This window comes from Gouania willdenowi, chromosome 5, assembly GCF_900634775.1.
Source record: "Gouania willdenowi chromosome 5, fGouWil2.1, whole genome shotgun sequence".
Lineage (NCBI taxonomy): Eukaryota > Metazoa > Chordata > Actinopteri > Blenniiformes > Gobiesocidae > Gouania > Gouania willdenowi.
This window is the reverse complement of record NC_041048.1, coordinates 10,162,769-10,185,941: the sequence shown is the minus strand read 5'-3', so window position 1 is coordinate 10,185,941 and position 23,173 is coordinate 10,162,769. Positions and strand designations below refer to the sequence as shown.

General features: G+C 37.1%; 1 protein-coding gene across 2 annotated transcripts; it reads right to left on the bottom strand.

Annotated features, from left to right (window-relative positions):
• Positions 1-1,459: 1,459 nt before the first annotated feature.
• Positions 1,460-22,705, bottom strand: itcha (itchy E3 ubiquitin protein ligase a). Of its 2 annotated transcripts, none has more exons than XM_028446921.1 (24): positions 22,579-22,705; positions 20,851-20,909; positions 19,905-20,046; positions 19,162-19,286; positions 17,859-17,990; positions 16,033-16,087; positions 15,737-15,906; positions 14,322-14,580; positions 14,041-14,136; positions 13,217-13,391; positions 12,991-13,060; positions 12,685-12,769; positions 12,016-12,144; positions 11,440-11,512; positions 11,247-11,318; positions 11,050-11,138; positions 10,750-10,909; positions 9,702-9,835; positions 7,197-7,337; positions 6,907-7,027; positions 6,697-6,801; positions 6,448-6,544; positions 6,278-6,350; positions 1,460-5,454 (listed from the first exon to the last, which is right to left on the bottom strand). In XM_028446921.1, the coding sequence occupies exons 2-24, from the start codon at positions 20,873-20,875 to the stop codon at positions 5,355-5,357; spliced, it is 2,628 nt and encodes an 875-aa protein (XP_028302722.1). In that variant the 5' UTR covers positions 20,876-20,909; positions 22,579-22,705; the 3' UTR covers positions 1,460-5,354. The 2 variants fall into 2 exon arrangements, with proteins under 2 accessions (XP_028302722.1, XP_028302723.1); XM_028446922.1 differs by lacking the exon at positions 22,579-22,705 and adding an exon at positions 22,399-22,418.
• Between the last annotated feature and the right edge of the window lie 468 nt (positions 22,706-23,173).

Sequence of the window (23,173 nt, the reverse complement as noted above, 5' to 3'; positions counted from 1 at the left end):
CTGCTGAGTACCTCCAATATGGCAACTTCCAGTTTGATGACGCGCCGTGAAAACCCTTCATTTGTTAAGCATTTATTACCTCGGCCAACATACAGTGATGATGTCATCAGTTAAAACATTGGAACAATGGAACATTGGTCCTACCTAATCACTGCACGCCGTAGCCTCATGTGCGGCAGAGCCAATCACTGGAGAACCCACCTCCACGCCCCACCCATTTTGGAACATACAATGATGATGTCATCAGTTAGAAATAATGTATAAACGATATCATTGCAGTCCAAACCTAATCCCACAAATCTAAAGGCTTGTTTGTACTGGAGAATCGTCAGGACACTCTTAACATGTTCAAAAATCCATTGTTTTTCTCTGGTCCTCCTGGGCACACCTTTTGCTCTCTGGGGTGGGCTCTCCAGTGATCGGATTAGAACATTGGAACATCAGGATGACATCATCACTGCGGAGGACAGACTGATGCCATTATCACTTTTTCAAATATTGTGCCCTTTTCTGTGGACCAAGTCTTTCCCTGTATGTCTTTGCATCTAAAACTAATAATTTTGAGGTGCTTTTCTGTGGTTTCGATCATTTTATAGCAAAGGGTTTATTCTTCAACGCCTTCACCGGCCCGCCCTATGTCCCCCCTCCCTCCCTCCCTGCAAGCTACAATGGAACATGCCTGCGGCTGGCATTCCTTTCTTTTCCCCTGCCTGTCTCAACCCCCACATACCCCCCTGCCCACGTGCCATGTTCTCGAGTTTTGTGACTGCTTTCTGTTTTTGGTGCACGTACGCAGAGGTTTTTTTTTTTCCTAATTTTATATTTTCTTCCCCAATTGGGAAGTCAGTTTAAATCCTGCTTTTTCCCCCTCACCTCTCCTCCTGTTGTTCTCCCATTTTTCATTTAAATACGGGGTGCCTTCCATGCCCATAGTGACCCATAGTTCCCCCGTTCTTGTCCTCCCATGTTTTATGTGATTGTCTTCTCACGTTTCTTTGGACACAAAATCCTATTAAAAGTAACAACTCACCATTTTTGTAAATCTGGTGAATTTCGAAAGAATCTGGCACAGAGCTCTATAACAACACTTTGTTAAGAGAATGGGAACCCCTCAAAAAGAGCTAAAGTTTTGGCAATGCACTAAACCAATGTGCAAACAAAATTCCCTTGAAGGCGCCATTGCGCTTATTTATATTAACTTTAATGGAAAAAAGTGATGATTTGAAAACTAGAAAAAAATTAAGGAATTAATGTAATTTTCCTTTTTTTTATTAATGGCCATTGTAACATTTATCATTGTTTGTCACACCTGTAAATCTGCAAGAATCATGTGAGTTGTGTAAAATGCAAGTAAAAGCTGTTGCACTATAACACTTTTTGTAAAACATTAACCAATGTCAAGTTGTGTTAATGTTGTTAAGTAAATAAATTAAAAAAAAAAGAAATGATCACACTTGTAAGCATTTCAATCAAGTTTATTAATTTTCTCAATCATTTATTTGTTACATGAACGTAATCTTTCTAATAAATAATATTCATCCATTGCTTTCAAGTTATCATAAAAAAAAAATATATACAGCTTAAAAAAAAACAAAAAAAAAAACAAACTGCAATCACACTGTTAGGATGATTTACAAAGTCAATAAATGACCTAAAATGCTATTTTGCATATTTCTAAATATTCATGTGCTGCATAACCAGCAACACAGTGGTGACTAAAGGGAGAAGTGGTTTGTTTTAGCTTAAATGTCAAGGTGCTATTTAACAGTCAACCACTGTTAACCCAAATCCATAGAAAAAAAGAGGGATTATGTGAGAGGCATGTGAGTGTGTTTGTGCCGAGTTTACTGCTAATCAGTCCTCGGGTATAAGCAGGAACAACCTGCATTTTCACCGTCACCTGTACTGAAATGATGCAACACACCAATTGTTTACAAAAGGTTGATTTACAAAAAAACATCTGAAATATCTTTAGTTATCAAGTTGAAATCAAAACTTCAAAGCAGTTCTATATATTGTGTATGTTATGTTGATGTGGACACTAAAAAACAGATTGAAAAATGTGTAATATAAATCAAATGTATTGGACATTACTTTTGACAATTTAACTTTGTCAGAAGTTCTAGTTTCTAAATTACCTTTACACACCATAAACAGTCACACCCACAGCATGGAGCTTAAACAGTCACTGGTTATAAGGGGTCACGTTATTACTTTCAATTTGCATAACACACTGAGCCCAGCAACTAAGTTTAAACTGCATATGTATACATGTCTGTTTAAGGAAAGGGCAAATTAGTATCAAAATTAATATGAAATGCAGATTTGACCTGGGTGAACTTAGGGACTGGGTTCATATTGAAATAATTTAAAAAGAAACTAGAATCAAAGACTTTGTGAGTTACCGTGTGAGCAACTCAGAGTAATTTAGTATTATATACGTAACAACATTATTCCCACAATCTTGAAGCAATGATTTTTTTCCACAAACAAAAGAAAACCACAAAAGCAAGAATCATACAAATTACAAAACAACCGCAAATAAATAACCACACTTTCTTTTTTATTCTATTTACCTAAAAGCCATTGGGTGGGATTATGTAGTGCAGTAGTGTAAAATGTGGTCAAATCCAGTCGTGGGCGATCCTTTTTGTGAAATTTATGTTAACCATTTAACTAAATAAATTTCTTTGAAGTAGCACATGGAACATGTTTTGTAGATTTAATCCTGTTAACTTGTTTTGTTTTTTTATTCATTTATTTATTTATTTTTTACATCAAAACAGTCTGTGTTTGATTCTGTTCTGGTGTTTTCCTGTGTTGCAGTTTTTAGTCAGGACTCCACTCTGTTCCTACAGATTACATATATCCATGTGATGATTTCTATTAAGTTTAACTACGCTGTAGGTGTTAATCTGGGGAATCCTCTACACCCTTAGACTATAGTAAATGTATTAAAGTCACTTTCTATTTAGTAAGAAAAATAATTTAGAATTATCGAAGGATAACAAGTAATAAAATACTGTAACAATGTACAAACATTTCTGCCTTCCACCCTATAAAACTAGGGCCGAATGTTAATAACCTCATCGTAAAATCTTTGACATCTTGATGGGGTCCCAAATTTGTGAAAATGATTAAGACTGAGATGCTATTTAATTACTTTTAACAAAAAGTATAGTTGCATTTTATATATTTCTAACCAGGCTGAATATGTTTCTCATTTAAATGTAGTTTGAACTCTCACGGTCATTGTACACATAATACTTGGTTACCATTCAGTGGGAACACAAAGATCATCGTCCCCCCATCGTCGCAGCAGCTTCTAATCAAGTCGACACAGTTTCAGACGGACAGAGATGGTCAGATTAAATATCATTTCACATTAAGCAGAAATGCGTAAAGGAGGGCAAACAAAACTACTCACTTCTTACTTGGTTTCAATAGAAAGTATGAACACATTCTATGAGGGAAATGTTAAAACTAGGCTTTACACGATCAGGATTATTGGGCCGATCACCGATCCGATCATATGAATTCAGGTTGTTGTTTTGTTTTTTAGGCAATGGTCAAATTCCTTCGGTACTACCTGATAATGATTCATGGAAAATCATACGGTACCATGTTTCAGAACCTAAATGCATCCTTGTGACTGTGAGGGAGTGGAAGATTTGGCTATTTCCATGCAGCACCTGAACATAACATTGCACGTACATGAGTGTCATGGCGCCGCTTTTAAAAATGCGATGTAGACCGAGCACTTGCAGGTGTGAATGTGACCTAAACCATTTAATTTAGTCCCTGAACAGCAGCTGTGTCGACTACAAGAGAGTTAGAGATGAAGCTACGGCGGCAGACCACACTGAAACTACGTGAAGCCTCCATCAGCTTTAGCATTAGCATTACAAGCAAACGCATTTCCTGACTGTGGCATCGCAAAACCTACTGTTGCTTATAGTCCGTATTCGCAGGTGCACAGCGGAGGTGAGGCACACACACACACGCGTGCTTACGTGTCTACTATCACCCTGAAATGGACAGAAGTGACCGGTATGAAAGTGAAAGTTAACGGGAGCGCATCGCTTTGCTCTAGGACTCTCACTTTTAACATGCTTGGGCTGAATAAACTAAACAAGAGCTTACACATACACACAGACTAACAGTAGAGCTTTCAGAGCCAGAAGACTGGGGAAAAAGTCCGGCGTTCAGCCGCTCCGCTCCAACCAATCAACATTTTCGCCGTTCGTGCACAGGTTTTCACCTTTGTGCACAAATACGAGTAAAATAAAGCCGTGGCACAGAAAGCAAACAACTATTCGGCGTAAGAGAGACAGATACAAAAAATGCAATGGGAGCATCCACGGAAAGTTTCATCACAACAACGACGTCACTGATCAGATCGACGAATTACAAAATTACAGCCGATCACATTAATTGCATAAAATGCAAAATATCGGCCGATCCAATATAGCCGATCAGATCGATGTAAAGCCTAGTTAAAACTTAACAATATAATATAATAATCTAATATTTATTTGGCTCCAACACTGTTACTGTCATTTCTAGAAAGCTATTGCACATAAAAATAAAAACTTGTTTAAACAATGTCCTTCTCACACAACCGAGTGCAAACTATTCACATCAGGTGTATATATAGTCATTAATTGTCCAAATTTCATCTGAAGTGTAACAAAAGATGCCATTTAGCGTGAAAGCTATTTTCAAAAGTATTTAATTTAAAAAAAAAAAAAACTTTCTGTGCCATAAGTCAAAAAGACTGTCTAAAAAATGAAATTAAAAAAGTTCATTAATGATTTTATTTCTTATATTTTTTTTAAGTAATAAAATGATTCTACTAATTGAACCAAAAAATGAATAAAATCAAGAAATGGCTTTCGGACACTAAACTTAAAAGCGTTATTTGCTTCTCTGAAATAATTTCGTGCACAGACCTTAAAAAGCTGAAGATGGGGGTGATTACTGCACATAATCGTGCGTGCGTGTATAATAAACTCACGCAACGTAAAACAAGTGCTGACATGACATGCTTGGAGGCGCCAGATCGTTGGTGATAAATGAAATAAAGACGTAATGGAAATAAAAAAAATCAAAGAGGTGAGGTGTCACATGGGCGAGGTTAATTCATGGGTATGTCATAGAAAGAATGCATGATGCCAATGATGCCGCCTTTTCTTTTGTGCAAAAGCAATCATGGTAAACAACATAGGTTGAGTTTAGTTGACTGGGTTGAGAGCAGCTCAACGTGTTAAAAACCACTGAAAAGTGCTTGGTTGAAAATGGATATGACTCCTTGAGAAGCACCGCCTCTTTTGCAGGCATCTGCTTCGGTTGTTTCACTCTTGCCCAAAGCCTTCCGTCTCCTCTATGGCAAACATGAGCTTTTCCTTCAGCTGCTCATAGCTTTTATAAGGGGGGAGGTCGAGACGGTTAAAGCTAAAAGGAGAAAAGACACATCATTTTTTGTCAAATGACTTGGTGGCTGTCAAACTCATTTTAGTTCAGGGGCCAAATACAAAGCAGTTTAATCTTAAGTGGGACACAGATTTTATGTTGGAAAATTAGTAATTGCAAAATAATTGTGCCATATATTTTGCTCATCTACTTATACATAAAATACAAAATATGTAAAAAATCGACCATATCCAAGCAATAAGTGATAGATTTCAGTCCCAACAGGAACTTCACTATAAATTTCCTAGATTTTGTGACCAATTTCAATTGAATTAAGAAAAATATTATGTCATGATTTGAGGAAAATTTAACAATTTTGTAAGAATTTTGAGTTTTTTCCAACTGTTTAATATTAAGAATGACTGCAATAGTGTGGTATATTCACCAGGAAAACTGTGAGCCCCTAAAAATATTAAGTTTTATTTAGACAATGATTCATATTTTCTATATAATTTTACGGTCACCTGCGGGCCGAAGTGGATGCTCCAATGGGGAGATTTGGCCCCCTGGGCATGAGTTTGACACGTGACTTAGTAGCTGGAAGCCTGGACCCTAAACCTTAACTTCAGTGAACCAAATCTATATTATATCAAACATAATAACATATTTTTTCTTCTTCTGCAGTATTCTCTCATTATGCTACTTTTGTACTTATATAACTGAATGACAGTTCATGCATTAAAGGTAACAATCGATACTTAAAACAAAATTAATTAATCAGATGGTTTGTTCGTGCAAAGTTAATCCCGTTACCATAGGGATAAGAAATCCAATGGATTTCCCGAGGCAGCAGGACTCGACTTACCATGTGTGGCTTCGTGGAAGCCAATTTTCTTTGCCCACTTTCTCAATGGAAAACTTCTGTGGACCATTGCTTCCTGTTAATTAAACATAATTACAGAAATAATCAAATAAATCCTAAATGTTATATATATAATAACTAATACATAAAATGCATGAGTCTGTTTCCCGTACCCATCAGGTCAGCAAAGCCTCCAACTGGGAGTCGACAGGTTCCTGTGACAAACTGCAGCAGCCTCATCCTTTTCTCATTGTCCATTTCCTTCACAAACTGTCAGCAGAATGACATGACAGAGAATATTCTCAATTATTCATTTAAAATGAAACATTACTGTTTAGATCGAAATTATAGACAAAAAAAATAAATAAATTTTCTACATATTTGTTTGGTTTATAAATCTGTTTTAGGATCAAACCACAAACCTGCCAGAACCAAAGGATCTGCTTGCTGCTTCGGGCGTAATGTCTATAGATTGTGTTTCTCTGCCAGTCAACCAAGTCTATCTCCTGCATCCCACACAGCATCACCTAAAGGAAAGAAAGAGCATGATTTCTTTATTAAAGCCACATGCCACAATCAAATCTAATGGAACCTAAATCCAGAAACAGACAGTTTCTGAAGGGGGAAAATACCTCTAACTCTTTAGCATCAAAGTACTGAAGGTATTGCTGGGGAAGAACTTCATTAAAGCCCTCGAAGAAAGCCTGGGTTTGCTCCTCTACTCCCCTGGAAAGCCTCCACTCTGCCACCAACCTGCACACAGAGATATTACAGATTTTAAAAACAAAGAATGGAGTCTAGTCCTCAAACATTCAATTAAATAACTCTGATGTGTCTGCCAACAACTTCAACAAGCTAGTTTAAATTTTAATGGATTTTCTTATCCCATTAACAACTGTTCATGTGAAGTGTTTGTTTGTACCTGATGTACTCCTCTTTGTTTTCTTCAGTGACTTGGATGTTCCCTCCCTCTGGCTTCAAGTCGTGGGTGGTGACCTCCCCAAGGATCTCTTTGTCAACAGAGAAGAACATCTCCAGGCCACATTCCTCTATGTTATTATCCCTGGAACACACAAAAAGGTGCGTCAATGTCAACAGAAACATCCTGTTACCTGAGCAACAAAGAAATTAAAAATGTGAAACCTGCACATCCAGTAGAAGTAAATACTGCTAGCGTTAATGCATTTAAACCGCACAATTTAATATGACGCACAATACAATACACAGTATAATCTACAGAGCTGTGTTCAAAGTTTGAGTGTAAAAATTTACCTGAACGTTTTGCTATTTTTCTAAATGATTACACTTTATGTATTGATTATTCTTTTTTTTTTAAGTATTGTGCATTTTTTCTGAAATCCATTAAAAAAAACGGTAACACTTTATATTAGGGAACATCTATTAACTATTAATTAGCTGTTATTAAGATATTGACTCTTAATTACTCATTATAAAGTACTTATTGATGCCATATTCTGCAAGGCCTTATTATACAACCAGTAAGCAAATAACTAAGAGTTTTTCCTCAATAACCTCAGAAATTATACTTAATAATAAGTAAGGTAGTTGTTGTTTATGAATTACGATCTCAATGCTAGGTTAGGCAGGGGAATGTGTTGTCTCGATGAGACCGCCCGGGGGTGTTCAGGGACTCTCCCAGTTGGATAGGGAATCAAAGGCAGGCACAGGCTGACGCCTGTTATTCATGTTCCTCTCTTCCTTGTGTCACTCATCAAATGGTTTTGTGAATGTGTATCAGTATAGTGTGGTGTCAGTGCAGTGTTGTAAATATGGGACAGGGAAAAGAACGGGGGGGATGGATACACCTTCTCCATTCTGTGTCTGTCTGGACACCCTGTCATAAATTCAAGTGTCGTGCGGTATGGTATGAGGGTTCACAGAACTGTTAGCCGAGGGACAGGAGTGGGAGCCTGTCTGGGTTTCACCACAACTGGGTCTGCATGGACCTCATCCCATCTTCCAGCCTCCATCCCGTTACCTGTTATGAGGAATGAGGAGGAGGTGAAAGTGCTTTAGTGCATTCCTGCCTGTTTCTTCTGGGTTAATTTTGTTTTAGAGGTTGAGTTTACCTTAGGTTTTTGGTGTAAATTTAAGGTCCCTGAATTTGGCCATTAAGAGGAGGTAGTGTTTGTGGTGAGGGTTAGGGTTCCTGTCTGGGTGTAGTAAATGTGGAAGGTGAATATTGCAAAATTCCCTAATTTTGGTCATTACGTGGAGGCGGTTAGGTTTAGGATCAGGGTTTAGGGTAAGGGTTCAGATTGATTGACTGGGTAAGATTTAGGGTTCGAGTCAGGGCCATTGAGTGGAGGCGGTAGCAGTTGAGTTTAGGGTCATTGAGTGGGGGCGGTAGTGGTTATGTTTAAGATCAGGGTTTAGGGTAGGGTTTCATGTTGAACGGTTGGATTGAGGGTTAGGGTCAGAGCCATTGAGTAGGGGTGGTAGCAGTTGATTTTAGGGCTGTTAATTAGGGGCAGTAGCGGTTAGGTTTAGTATCAGGCTTTAGGGTAAAGGTTAGGGTAATCATTAACCCTAAACTTAACCCTAACCCTGTTTGGACTATGAGACTAAGGCATTAATAAGTACTTAATGACTAATTAAGAGCCAATATGCTACTAATGCTAATAAGCAACTAATTAATAATTAATAGGCGTTCAATAATATAAAGTGTTACCAAAACAACTTAATAGTTTTGTTGCTTACCTTGTGTTTTCTCGTTATTTGTGCTTTTTAAAATTTGCCAGTCTATGTAAACACAGACAACTGCATACTGTATATAACACAACATTCCCACAGAAATTGTCTTTTATCCAAGATGTCCAGCAAAATTGCAGATCTATCTTTGCCCATGGGTCCGACAAACAGGAGGACATTTTCAATCTTTTTAAAAACCTTTCTTCATTGACAATCATTAACACTAAACAAAACACCTTTAAATAAACAAAGTAATCATAAATAGCCTAAAAATAGAGCAGAAATTAAAAGAGCATTCAATTATTACATATGTGACCAGGAACAATATGTAACGTGGAACTAAAAAGCAAAAATAGTGATTTATGTTTAAATGTACTTCACATGGAGTGGAACAATAAACAAACTTCCAATAGCTGACGTTCGTTATCACGTGTTTTTGACTACTGCACTTTTACATTTGTTTTCATGCATGTTTAATCTACTTTTTTGATTTATTATGAAATATGCTGTTTCTTGGTCCCTGTTAGTTCAATAAATTAAAAAATGTCTTATTTATCAGGAAAATATGGGGGTGGGGCTTGAAAGTTCACCTTCATTCAAAGTGGGGAATATCCAAAAATGTTAGAGAACCACAGCTGTAGACAATGGCAAATACACAACACAGTTCACAATTAGAATATAAAAGTCCTGTTCATCATCAGCGACGTAGACTTACCTGATCCAAATGAGTGAGTTGTAGAATTCAGGATCAATGGACTCCAGATCTTTAAGAGCCAAGGGTTTGTTTAAAATACGCTTGTAAAAGGGCAGCGAGAACCCGGTGTCGATGAACTTGCCGTGGAACAAAGCCTGAAGACAAAGACAGTAGAAAAGCATTTTTACTTTTCAGACTCAATACAAACTACATCCTTAAAATGATCAACTGACAAATAAATACAAAATTATCTTAAAACTGAGATCCACCTTTTAGTTCCTACTGATTTGTAAAACATTAAAATAAAAGTGAATAGCAAAAGGAACCATTGAGCACATTAATACTTCTTAATGAGGATGTATAATTAATTTACTTGTATGTTTGATCCGAAAAAGTGGTTTCCGAGGTTAAATGTCAAACTCGATTACTGGTCATTTCTGGCTAAAAAACTTAATTCACTAAAAAAAAAAACATTTAATTCTCGTTCAGGAGGGTAAAATGAAAGGTTACAGATTCAAATGCATTATTAGGAGGTAGAAGTACCCGAGATCTTTGGACCAGGAAAATAGTTGATGACTGCTTGAACAAAGCTTATATGAAAGAAAAGTGGTCTCTGAGAAATAACCAACGCCTGTAAACATCTAGAAAAAAACTTCAATTTAATAATAAATCATTAATGTTGCAGAAAGATTAGGAAACAGTTTGATCACAGATGCTTTGCTCTTTTATGAGCTGAAACATAATAGTTTTGTTTGTGTAAAAGGAGAAGGTAAATGATAGAAGATTTACATTTTCTATCACCCTTACATCTTAAACATGCAGAACGCTCTCATAAACTGAGATGGACCCCAGGTTTGTGTGTTTGTTTTTTTACCATAATATGTACTAGCTGTTAGACACTACTGAAATTCTCTGTTCTAAATATTTATACTTATGCAAACAATGGAAAACATATACATGATTGCATACACAAACTAAATCTACGTAGCCAGACTCACACTTGAAATCCTCTCATTTTGCCAAAAAGCTAATAGTTCAGTAAAACTGTGATGACGAGCTGAGCCGTTACCATGGCAATGAAGCGTCCGATGAACTTAAAGTACTTAAGGTGGTCGGGGTTGATGTAGGAAGCTGGGTTGATCTGGAGGCAGTAATTGTCTTTGCCGGCGTACTCAAACAAACAGTACATGGGATTCAGCACTTCATGAGAAAGCAGGAAGAACCATTCTCTACAAATAATGAGCAGAGGAGACACAAACTCAGGCAACATGCACTCATTGACTCAAGATTTAAGAACAATTTCAAAAGGTTAAAGAAACAAATGTAGCATTGATGTTTGAACAACAATAGAACAGTGGTTTGCTATTACCTGGCTACACCTCCGTAGTCCAAACCCTCTTCTCCAGGGTAAATAATCCATAGTCTCCGCCTTAGATCTTGTGGGTGGAAACTCATGATCTTTAATTACAAACACATGAATAAATACCTTCATCGCATAACAATAGCAATGTCAACCAATTTAAGAAGCACACACCCAGCAAATAAATAAATAAAAACGGTTCTTACCTGCTGAAATGAATCCTCAAACAAGGTTTTTCGAGAAACTGTGATTTTAATGTGCTGGGGCATCGACAATTGCTAAGTGGGGAATAAAACGTACAAATGCAAATAAGGGGGGATGTTTTTGACAATTGTATGCACACATGCAGCGATGCCACACAATCCTTAAGACAGTAATAAATGTTCAGATGACACATACCTGACACCAGAATCTAAAGTATTGCACTTTGGCTTTGAAGTCCCTGACGTACGTTATCTGTGGTCCATTTTCACTGTGGAAAAAGTTCATTTACTTATAATGCACTTTGATGCGGAAAAACATATATTTCTAAATAATTGTTGGCATGTTTGAAATCGTCAAATGAATATAATCTCAAAGCACTATCTCAAAGTTTAAATGTCTATACAATCATTCAATTTAGTCAGAATGTTACAACGTTTGTGGTGCAGGTGAATGAATTTCCTCAAACTCAAAACCTCTAACCCAGCTAGGAACAAAAAATGCATTAGTGATTCATATCTTTGTATTACAAACATTTGTAGTGGAGCTACAGTAGGATAAGAGTTTAATAAACTCATTAAATCATTAGCTGGCATCTTACCAACTAATGGTTTTAATAAATGCTTGTTGTTTCATGTTGATGATCTAATATCAATAAATGAATTAATTTACTTCTTAGAACATCCCAAGTGTCCAAGAAGCATAATTAGAGAAGTTTGATGATCTGATGCCGTTTTCCTCTAAAGGTTGTGCTTAAAGTGAAGTGTTTCTTACAGTGAAGATTTCCCTGTGCGAGGGTCGATGTAGGTTGTCGTCCGCCTGTTGTGATCGACAAAATAAGGAATGCCGTCCACAGTGAACCTCATCTCCCAACCCTCAGGCAGAGGTTTGTCATTCAGCAGCCTGAACACATCAAGAAAGGAGAAAGTGAACATTAAAACAAGCCATTTTTAGCTTTAAGTCCAACTTTCAAGTGACAAAAAATTATGTTTTCTTATCTTAGCCATGCTATAATGTTGTAGTTTAAGAAACCATTCAAGGCCTTGGAAGGATAAAGAAATCTGGGCTTAATGTATGATCAGAATTTAAAGGCTGCCTTTCCCAATAAGGGCACTGAGGTAAATAATTGCTCCCTCTTAGCCAAAAGATGGCACAGTAGTGCCGCTCAGTGGCAATAAGACAAAAGTGCAGCTATGTGATGGACACGAGTTACTGTCACTATTTTTGTCATCATATTAGGGTGGTCCAAAATGTTGTTTTTTATTTCTTTAGATTCTCTACATTAGAAGCATGCAATTCATTTATTCAATCAATTTGTTTCATTTAGCATGGACACTAAAAATGGGCTTTAACGTCACGCAGGGTGACAAATGATGACTGCCTTATACCCTCCCATTTTCAAATGAACATTTTATAGCACGACCATCCAACAAATAAACTCACCCTTGGGTTCGTGGATCCTCCCACTGAGTCGCACGTGTTGGGTGATGAACGAAATAAACTCTCCCATTAGTATCTGTTCTTTTCTCTGGTGTTAGACACAAAAAACACAACACATCAGTATTGGTGCAGGTTCGTTGCCACATCTGCACACAGACATCGCAAAAAAAAATACAAATAAAACAGAAAAACCTCTTAAATGCACCTAATATTTATATCATATTGAGCATACCTCTACATGTATAATCTGCCTTTTAAATCGACAACTGTAAATTGACAGTGTTGTTCAGTTAAGCTGTGATATATTACCCCATCCATGTGGCAGTGGTCCCAGTGGGTCAAACTCTTTGTTGGTAGTGGCTGCCAACTGATCTTGAAGCTGAAAAAAAACATAGGAAAATCATATAAAATGTTCTATCATGTGCAATTCTTACCCAATACTTTATAAAATGTCTTAACTGCCTCGTACATTTATCATTACCCTTACCTAAATAAATCCAGCAGCAGTAACAGACAGACTGTTCTCTGTTCTTACCCCATAAATAAACCTCTGGTTGAATTGCTGCATGGCTCCCTGGAGTTGACTGCGCTGGTGCTGCCACTCCTCATAGTTACGCACTGACTCCTGTGTGGGTCGTTGCCATGTAGTGGTCCGTGTTATGTGGTCCACATAGTAAACCCTGCCCATTGGATCTACCCTGCGCTCCCAGCTACAGAAGAAAGAACACAAAGGGAAAAGTCAATCAACCTTACTGTATGTGGTGAAAATGATAATGTGCAAAACCCCATAAAGAAAAAAAAAAAACATTTGTGCATTACTAGCACCAAATGATGATATAATGCATATACATTTTAGTCAGTTTTGAACTCTGTGTTTGTTAAGTTATTAGCCATGCAAAATGTTCCTTTGAATCAGAGGATAACAAATGCCATTTGGATCACTATACCAGGTTTGAAAGCTATTTTATTAAATTTATAATTTAATTGTTTCTTCATGCAGAAAGCACGATATCCTAGAGCTGTTGAAGCTACCCAACACAAATAGGGAGCTTTTGATTTGTTCATAACAAATATTAAGTTGTAATGATGCAATGATTTTCTATGTTACTAGTAAAAAACTAATACAAAAATAAATGATTATGAGACACAGAGGCAAGCTACAATGGCCTCATGTAAAGAATTTTGCATATTTGCGAGTGGTGAAATAAACCAAAGTTTGGGTCCAAAATAAAAATGAAGTTGTTGTTTTATGTCCCAAAAAACTGTAATTTTTATATTACAAAATAAAACAGATCAGATTTTTTCTTAAAATCCCACATCCAGTTAATGGCCAAGGCTATAAATGTAAACATTTATTACCCAGCAGGCAGAGGCTCAGGCCGGTCCCAAGTTGTCCTTTTTTCAATATGGTCCACATAGTAAACACGTCCGTTCTGGTCTACTCTTTGCTCCCACCTGTGAAGAAAAAGAAGAGGAAGAAGAATTTATACAAAAAAAAAATCAGTCATTTCCCTTTCATTTCTGTAAAAGCCAAAGTCACAAAAAATGTCTAAAAAAAAATTTAATTTAACTTTTTTTTTTGTTTAACAACTATATTGTATAACTATATTGTTTGACAACTATATTGCACTGCAGATTACCCTGGAGGCAAAGGTCCGTTGCTCAATTGGGGCAGTCGAGGACTTGTTGAAGCCAGAGCTGCTGAAGCAGAGGCTCCTGGTTTAGGGACGCTCGCCGTTTGCGAGGGAGTCGCCGTGGTTGCCGCCGTTGCTGTGGTTGCTGTTGTTGAGGTTGTTGTTGCTGCAGCTGCTCCGGAGTATTCCTGCTGATCATGTGCACCAGAGCCATCAGTGGCAGGACCTTCGCTCAGCTCACTGGGTGAAGAACTACTCGAAGAGGCTGGAAAGGAAACGTTTACAAGAAATAATGAGAATCTACATGTATATTAAAGGTGACATATTATGAAAAATCCACTTTTGAAGTTTTTTTTTTTAAATCACATACGAGGTAACTTGAGTGTCCACTAGTACACAAAATGTGAAATAAAACCATCCAGTCATTTGTTTGTAGTCTGTGTAAGTCTTACAACACAGTTTCAAATTTTACCCATTTGTGACGCAGCGGTTGAACAAAACAAATGATTATTACACTGTAAACCAGAACGTTCAAAGTAATTAAATAGATTAAGTAGTTAATACTCAAACTTATAGAAAAAGTTCTATTAACTTAATTATTTCAAGTTGGTGTAACATTCTATATTTGTTTATAGGTATGCACAACTCAATAGAATTAAGTAATTACATGCTAAGAATGCTAGTCCTGTTATTTCAAGTAGTGATTATTGAAAATAAACTTAATTCATAAAGCACTTTCATTTAACTGTTATCAAAAAGAACAAGTAGCCAGTCATCCAACCTTTTAAGTTCATGAAAATGTTGACTTTTAAGTTGATCAACTAAAAACAAATTGAGGCAATCGATTTGAGTTCTGGTAACTTATTCGAGTTTACAGTGTACCATAAATGCACTATTCCTGTAGTGAGAAGAGCACAGGAGGAGGAGAAAGTGTGTGTGTGCGAAGCCGGATGACAGGAGAGAGAGAGCTTCTCCCAGCACTTACCATAGACAGCGCCACACTAAAGGAAGAGTTCATTCAGAATTTAGGCATATTCAAGAAGTTAACCACTTTAATTTTGCCCCATTAAGTTGCCGCTGCGTGCAGCTGTGTCACTGTAAATGAGCGAGAGGGAGAGGTTGCTGTCTCGGCTTACTCTACACACAGTGGACAGGGCAGGGAAGGGAGAGGTCGATGCAAATCCAGGGACACACCCCCCAAAACCGAGCGCTGCCACAGAACTCAATGATACAGGCTATTAAACCTCCTGTTGCTTAATTCATGTTATGTTTCGACCAAACACCAGCATAGATATGTCATTTGTACCACAAGGAACTGTTTTAAAAGGTGAACATTTTTCATATTATGTCCCCTTTAAGGACACCCTATGGATGTACCTCATGATATACTGTTAGGTCTGAATGTGTGAGGATTCTCTTACATGGTGATGCTTCTGGTCTGCGAGGCATAGGTGGGGGAGGACGGGCGGGCCTGGACGGACAAGAAGGGTCTTCGGGAGATCTTAAAGGAGAACCTGTGCCATTGACGACTTCACTAGGAACAATGACCCACTCATCAGAGTCACTGGAGGGAGAGTGGTCCCTGCTTGGCCTAAAATTACAAAGATTGACTTAACACATGCTCATAAATGAACTCAAAATAAATATGCATTTTCTCAAGATAGTCATATATTTTTATATATATCAAATTATATCTAGAATTACAACTTTACTAGACCTGTTGCCAGCAGTGTCGCCATTTGGTCTTGTTCTGCCATTTGGAAGAGCACCCACTAGAATTAAACAGACAAATGTGCAGTGAATGAAAAGCATGACATTCAATGTTCATATCAGAATAACTTCCGTTAAAAGTTCTTGAGGCAGAGGTTTCCAACCTTTTTCGGGTCGTGACCCCATTTTCAAATCACAAATTTCCAGCAACCCCAGAGACATTCTTTTTCTAGAATTAGTTTTTGATCATGTTTATTAAAGTGTGTTACAACTGCAGAGTAGCCAGGGTTAGTATCCGCGTCCCTATATCCTTCGGCGACGCGGTTTTCCCCACCTGTTGTGAGGAAGTCACTAAGATTGCAGCAAAGATTAGTGCAGAGGTGGTGACCGCTCTATTTAAATGAGCATTTTGCTCTCTCAATGTGGAAAGGTGAGTGCATAGAAGCACACAATGACATTTGAGGAAGTAAAATTGGAGGCAGATGGACTTCTCTGTCAGCTGCACAAACATTTAATAATGTAGAAAACTAAATTGGCTTTTTTTTTTTTTTAAACAACTTTAAAACCTTATATTTTTTCCCCCTAATTTAATCTGGCTGTTCCGTCAGGTAGTGTACCTTTGCTCTGATCAGTCCATGAAAAACAGGCAGATTTGGACAGAAACCGTCCTATTACCATCCGAGGTAATGCAGCAACACGGGCTGTTATTTTGTCATTTTGCACCATTTGAAGATGATCTACTACCATCATCCAGCAGGTCTGACCTCCTGAGTATTGCTGTGTCACCACACCTCTTGTATGTGGACACTGCACTATCACTGCGTAAATTACGCATCTGATCAGCTGATTCTGGCCTGATGCTCCGGCTTCCATCATCGTGACAGTTTGACGGTCAAAGTCTATAGCGCGCACAGCATCCTCTCTCCACTGCAGCCACACCAGACTCCACACATGCACCGCCGCGAGTGTGCAGCTTTTTCTCACCCTTATACACACTTTACTCTGCATTTTTTTATTCAGTGGCTGTTAAATATTGACTAGTGTTTTATTTAAATTATTTTCTTATTCCAGAAAGATTAACTAGAGCATTTTTTTTCCATCTCCGCTGTGTTTTGTCAACATTTATTGCAGTGGATTTCTGCGTGTGAGTTTGCACCTGCTTGTCAGTCGTACTATTTTCCAGTGCCAAAACAATCACTGCAAACAATTACAGATTTGATGAATTGCATTGCGCCCACTGCATTCATTTATTTGTATTTCCGCCTCCCATTTATTTGCGCCCCTTATGAGATCAGCCTACTTTACGTATTCATCAGAGGGAAACGCGCTAAATGGATTGAGGGCGCATTAAGACGCACAGCCCTGATTCCCTGGGGTTTGTACTCCTTATTAGAGCATGGAGTGACAATTACATGTTACAGTTACATGTTTTAATACCACTAAACCTTTAGTGAATCTGCCCCATAGTGCACAAAGTGACAAGTGCGCCACCCTAGATATTTCAATGCTACATTTTATTTTAACTAGATTTACATTTTAATTCCATGCAACCCCACTATTGAAAAACACTGTCTTAAGGCAAAGTACCAAAGCCATAGAGAACACATCATATGAGGCGAGAGAGAATTATGCACTTAACATAATTTACCTTTTCAATGCTCAGGAAAAACAAAGAAATCTGACGTTTCTTTGGTTTTGTTTTGGGTGTTTGCAAAAACAACCAATGGACAGTTGACAAATGACTCATTACTATATCTGACGCATTTAAGCTTAAGCCACAAATACTGCTTAAATTCATACATCATGGCTTTGTGTTCGTATGTAAAGCCTCACCTTGTTCTCTCTCTGCCGAAGCAAAGTTTTCTGCGTCGACCTGCAGGCCATCCAAACACACCGACAGGTCTCCTACAACATCCCGCGGGTCTCTGTCAGAGCAGAGCTGCAGCGTCTGCACCACCTCGCACACTGACAACAGGACATTATACACAAACAAGGATCACATTACAGAACAAACAAGAAGCCAGTTATCAACATCCTCCGCCAGATTGGTTCTCATTATAACTCTCAAACTTTTCCTAAATTTAAGAATTTAGATGTATACATAAAATATTATCACATCAGAATACAAAATTACTCACTATCTTAAACGGTTTCTAAGAAAAGCTGTTCCCTTAGAAGATACCTCGAACAGAGTCCAAACAAGGGAACAAGGGTAATAATGCCGGCAAAAATAATTGCGCGCTTCTCATTTTCGAACTCCATCAAGGTATTAATACCTTGAAGCCACACACCAAATTTGGTTATTGTATCCTAAACAGTTTCTGAGAAAAGCTGTCCCCTTTAACTCAGATGGACAAACTGAGCTCAAACCTATATCTCCCTTCACACTTTGGGACGGGGGATAATAACCACACAAACGTCAATTTTAACTTGACTTGTAATTTCTTATGTACAATTTATTGTTGAATAACAATAAAAGCACACATGGCAAACAGTTGTAGAAGAACTGGAAATATAATTTTTTGCTAAGCTTTGAAAATGTATTCAAACAATCCCTTATTTGTCTATTTTACATTCTTAATCATGCCAGTGAGTGCAAATAATGACTGTGTAACTCAACCTCTTTACTCACATAGAGAGCCAAGACCATATAATCTATACATACTTATTCATCAAGATCATACCAATATTTCCCATTTGTTTTAGTGCGAATAAGTGAAAGTTCATTCTGGAAATGTTCACATAATTGAACTACATAATAAGTTGTTGAATATAGTACGAACAATTTTACATTTATTTGGAAAAATTAACTGTATTAATTTATAATTATGTGACAGTTATCGCCTGTCTGTCAAACGCAATAAATAAATATATATGTAAAAATAGCCACTGATGTTTGGTAAATCACATTGCATGTGTGAATGAATTTGATATATTTGCATCTCCTCACAAGATTTTGCACATTAAGGCTGAGAAGCTCTAATTGCATATTCATTAGACAAAAATACTGGAGCTAGGTGAAGTTGCTTTGCAGCAACAGCAAAGCTGCTTCATGCACAATAAACACCTTCTTTTTTTATATATATATAATAGCTTTACAACAAGAGATTAAAAAAAAGAAGCCCTGTAAACTTACATTTGAGCTCGTTTTCCTTCAGAGTTTTACTGATCTCCAGTGTGGCAATTCCCAACAAGATGTCTGCTTTCAGGGTCTGATGACTCCAAACACGAAAGATCAGTTTGCTGACTGGAGTCACAATCCTAAAAACAAAAATGATTAATTAATAAATATATATATACACACTGTATATATGGCTTTTTATATATAATTATAGAGTGCATGAAATGCCTCAAAAGCAAACGTAGATGATGAACTTCACCCAGGCTTCATATTTTAGTAGCAAAATGATTTAATAACATTAAAGATACATTGATTCTCTTCTAAAGTAGAGGGGGAAATTATATCTTAGTTTTCTAATGCATGACTCATTTTGAATACATTTCAATCAACATAAACCCACCAAACACATATTCAGACCTGACAATGATAAAATGTAACCCAATATTCTAATATGTGTTTCACATGGACTTTTATCAACTTTTTTATGCTTAGTTAATATAATTTCAGGTTTTAAAAAAAACCCCAGTTAAATAATGACTGTTTCATGCAGTGACATTTTAAATTGATACCTAATGTGTGACATATGCATCATAAAAATATTCTTAAATACTCCGATTTTGTTGACAGATTTGCCTAAAACTTTCCCAAATACAAACTTTGTTCAAGCAAAACGCACTTCTTATTAAAGTTTTGCAGTAAATTTCCAGGAATTCCAACACACTTAAAGTGTATTTTTATTGTATTATAGTTCCACTCACACTGTGACAGCTTGCTTCCATTTGGGGCTGTGTGTGTTGTTGCACTTTTCTGTCCTCTTTGACTGGCCATCCACAGCAACCTCAACGTATGGACTGGGACCAAACCAGTTCTTTTTGTTTTCTTTCAGTTTTGCAGAAAGCACTTTAAAGGGAAGATCATTACGTATAACAATAATACAGGTAGCACACGTAAACAGCTTTACTACTGTCTAAATTCAAAACATTTTTTTGTTTAACTTTAACTCATATAACTGTCAATTGTTCTGAAACAATATCTAACATTTTGAGATTAAAAAGAAGGGCCTCTGCTTTACAAAGCTGACTCGATAAGTCAAAGGCATGTCAATACAAAACTACAAGTCACCTCCTTTGTGTAATGATAAAGTTTTTCTCTAATATGAGCACACAATGAGCTGCTAAACAGATATGACCTTAAAATGAGTGACACGTGTCACTAAAGGCTTTGTTTGCTATCCTGCCGCCTACTGCTTTTGTTAACAATGGAGGCGTGTCATTAATGTGTGATATTAATACAACCTACAACCTGTTAGCAGTATTAACCGCTCCAAAAAATAACTAGCAATGGGTGATCAGGCACAGCTATATGTAAATAAATTCATTCCAGCACACAGGATTAAAAGAGCCGAAAACCATCCATTTATCTGCCATTTTGAATCATCTGATCAATCAATTACTTGCCAAAATATTTATAGAATACTTAAATATTAAAATAATCAATAAATACAAACCATTTCTTAATTCAAATAATTTGATTCATATTAGAAAAAAAGCCAAATATTATCTTACAGGGGACAAAAATTAAGCTTTTTTTTCAGTATTTTACACAGGAATACATATAATACATACACGTAATTCATCCAAGTCTATTATGAATAGAATAAATCACAACCTTTGATACCATTGTATATTAATAAAATATGCATACCTGTAACTTGTAATTGGGCCTTCATGGCTCATCCATAACAATGAAAACAGCTTAACAACCTGCAACCAATGACATCAGACATTATTATGGGACTGTCCATGCAAGCAAGTTGAATAATTATTTAAATTTGTGATAGACCGATACATCGGCCAGCCGATATTATCGGACGTTTTTTGTGTTTTTTACATGTATCGGGATTGGCCGATGTGGGCTGCCGAGTTCGCCGATCCGCATTATTTACAGAGAGCAGAAATATGTGTTTACTTGTTCTACATCACCTGTTTATAATATTTGTTAAATATTTTTTACTTGTTGTTTTTCTACCTCACCTTTGTTAATTTCAATAAATGTTTCTTTTCTTAAAAATTGAGACGTAAATGGCCTACTAGTACTGCCACTCTATTCATACGCAGCGCCCCTCACTGGCCAGTTTAGGTCACGTGATAGGTGCACCACGTGACTTAAAGTTCCGTCATTTATATTTTTAGCTACCCCTTATATTTTATTGCGGAGTACGTGATTAATTTTCTTTTCAGCTTCATTTGCTCTGTGCTGATTGATGCGTCGTGCTCCGGTGTCCGCCAGAAATTGAAGTCCTGCGTATATCTGGCGGAGGGCACCGGACTGTCGGAGCTGTGAAGGAACGCATCGCAGCGGACCCGGTGGAAATAAACACAAAGACTAAAGTGGAAACCTGTCAGCTCCGGTGGCGAGGCAGAGACGTAACGCAGCGGAGCCGCATCCAGTGGAAATTGGGGGTTAGACCACTTGGCCATCCTGGCACGGTGGTAACCTCCGGACACTTTCAAAGTAGTATCGGCTCAAGAAAATCGGCAGTCCGTATCGGTCATCGGCTCAGGCTGATGGGAAAAAAATCCGCATCGGCCCTAAAAAACAAAACAAAATCGGTCTATCTCTAATTTAAATAACTTCATAAGAATGAAGGAAAAAAATGCTATTATTTTTATTATAATAAATGCACAAGCACACAAACTGATATACATAACTATGTGTCTGTCTAATGTAAACAACACAATTAGGTAACATCATCCAGCATCTGATTATGACAACCCAACACCAAATCTATCTGTTAACTCTCTTACCACAGTTGTTCAATAGAAAGCAGTGGGATATAGTTCGTTTTAATAGAAAGCCCTAATGTTAATGCAGCTCTGTGACTTGGTTAAACTTCACCTATCTCTAGAAACAGATGATTGTCTTCCATAACCTTAAATCCCTTCCACAACCTGGCTAAAATAAGTCTCACTAAGTCTGCACTGTTAATCTTCCACGTCTTGTGACAGCTCAGTGTAAGATACTAGAGGAGGGTTATTAGTATATAAATAAATATTTAAAGGGAGTTTAAGCAATGAAAGGCAAGTAAATGGTAATCTGTAGTGTACAGTATTAGGGTAATAACATGTAGCTCCTAAGCTGTTACTGTGTTAGCTGAAACATTAGCTAAGCAGTTTGTCCTCAACACAGCTCCACAACTAAAGCTTTATGACGTCTGTATGTAGAACACGAATAAGTTGCATTACTGACTACCTTTAACGTGTATTCCTAATCCGTGTAGACTAGAACCACATGGTACAACTTCCCTGACTGTAGCTTGGTACAGCTAGCCTCCATAACTCACATAAAACATGCTAAGTAGCAACCCTGCTAACGACCAACATTTAATGGCTACTCACGAATGTCTCTGAATATGGAACTAAGTGTTCTTACCTGATAAAATCAAACGACGAAGGACCACATAAAAATAAATAGATTAATGACAGGCAGCCGCAGGAATCAGACGCGAAAGTCGTAGTCCGTTAGCTACAACTACTCCGCTGTTCCAGTTAAACAGGTGACCAGTTTAGATGGTGATCAACTTCCTTTCCTATCGCATGTAGTCGATACTTGTAGCAGTAATGTTTTTGTTACATCGACAAAAACATACAATGAAACAGCTGTTATTTTTGCTGTTTGGTTGCATTTACATTTAACATTTGCAGCGTCTAAAAAACTCAGAAACATCTGCTAATCATTTGAACGATATCTATCTTTTCTAACTTAAGTTATATTTTTCATTCTCAATCGATTGAAAACAAATGCACTGGATATGTAGCCTACTATTGAGTTTACCTTGAAGTGTTTTTCTTTAAATTGATTTTATTTTGAAAGCTATCGAAAAACTATGGACGGATGTGACGTACACGATTATTATATTTTTCTAACAAATATGATTTTTCTACATTATCTAAATAAATAAATAGTTGTTCATATCTTTAAATACATTACTTGATAAAATGTTTTAGCATTTGATATTTGAAGGTAA

Bases quoted from the DNA above. Each gene is read 5' to 3' on its own strand.
- itcha (XM_028446921.1), bottom strand. From the start codon at position 20,875: ATGAAGGCCCAATTACAAGTTACAG. The intron at 15,907-16,032 runs GTCTAGTAAAGT...TTGTAATTTTAG, and splicing joins GGCGACACTGCTGGCAACAG to GCCAAGCAGGGACCACTCTC. The intron at 11,139-11,246 runs GTAAGAACCGTT...TTGTAATTAAAG, and splicing joins TTGAGGATTCATTTCAGCAG to ATCATGAGTTTCCACCCACA.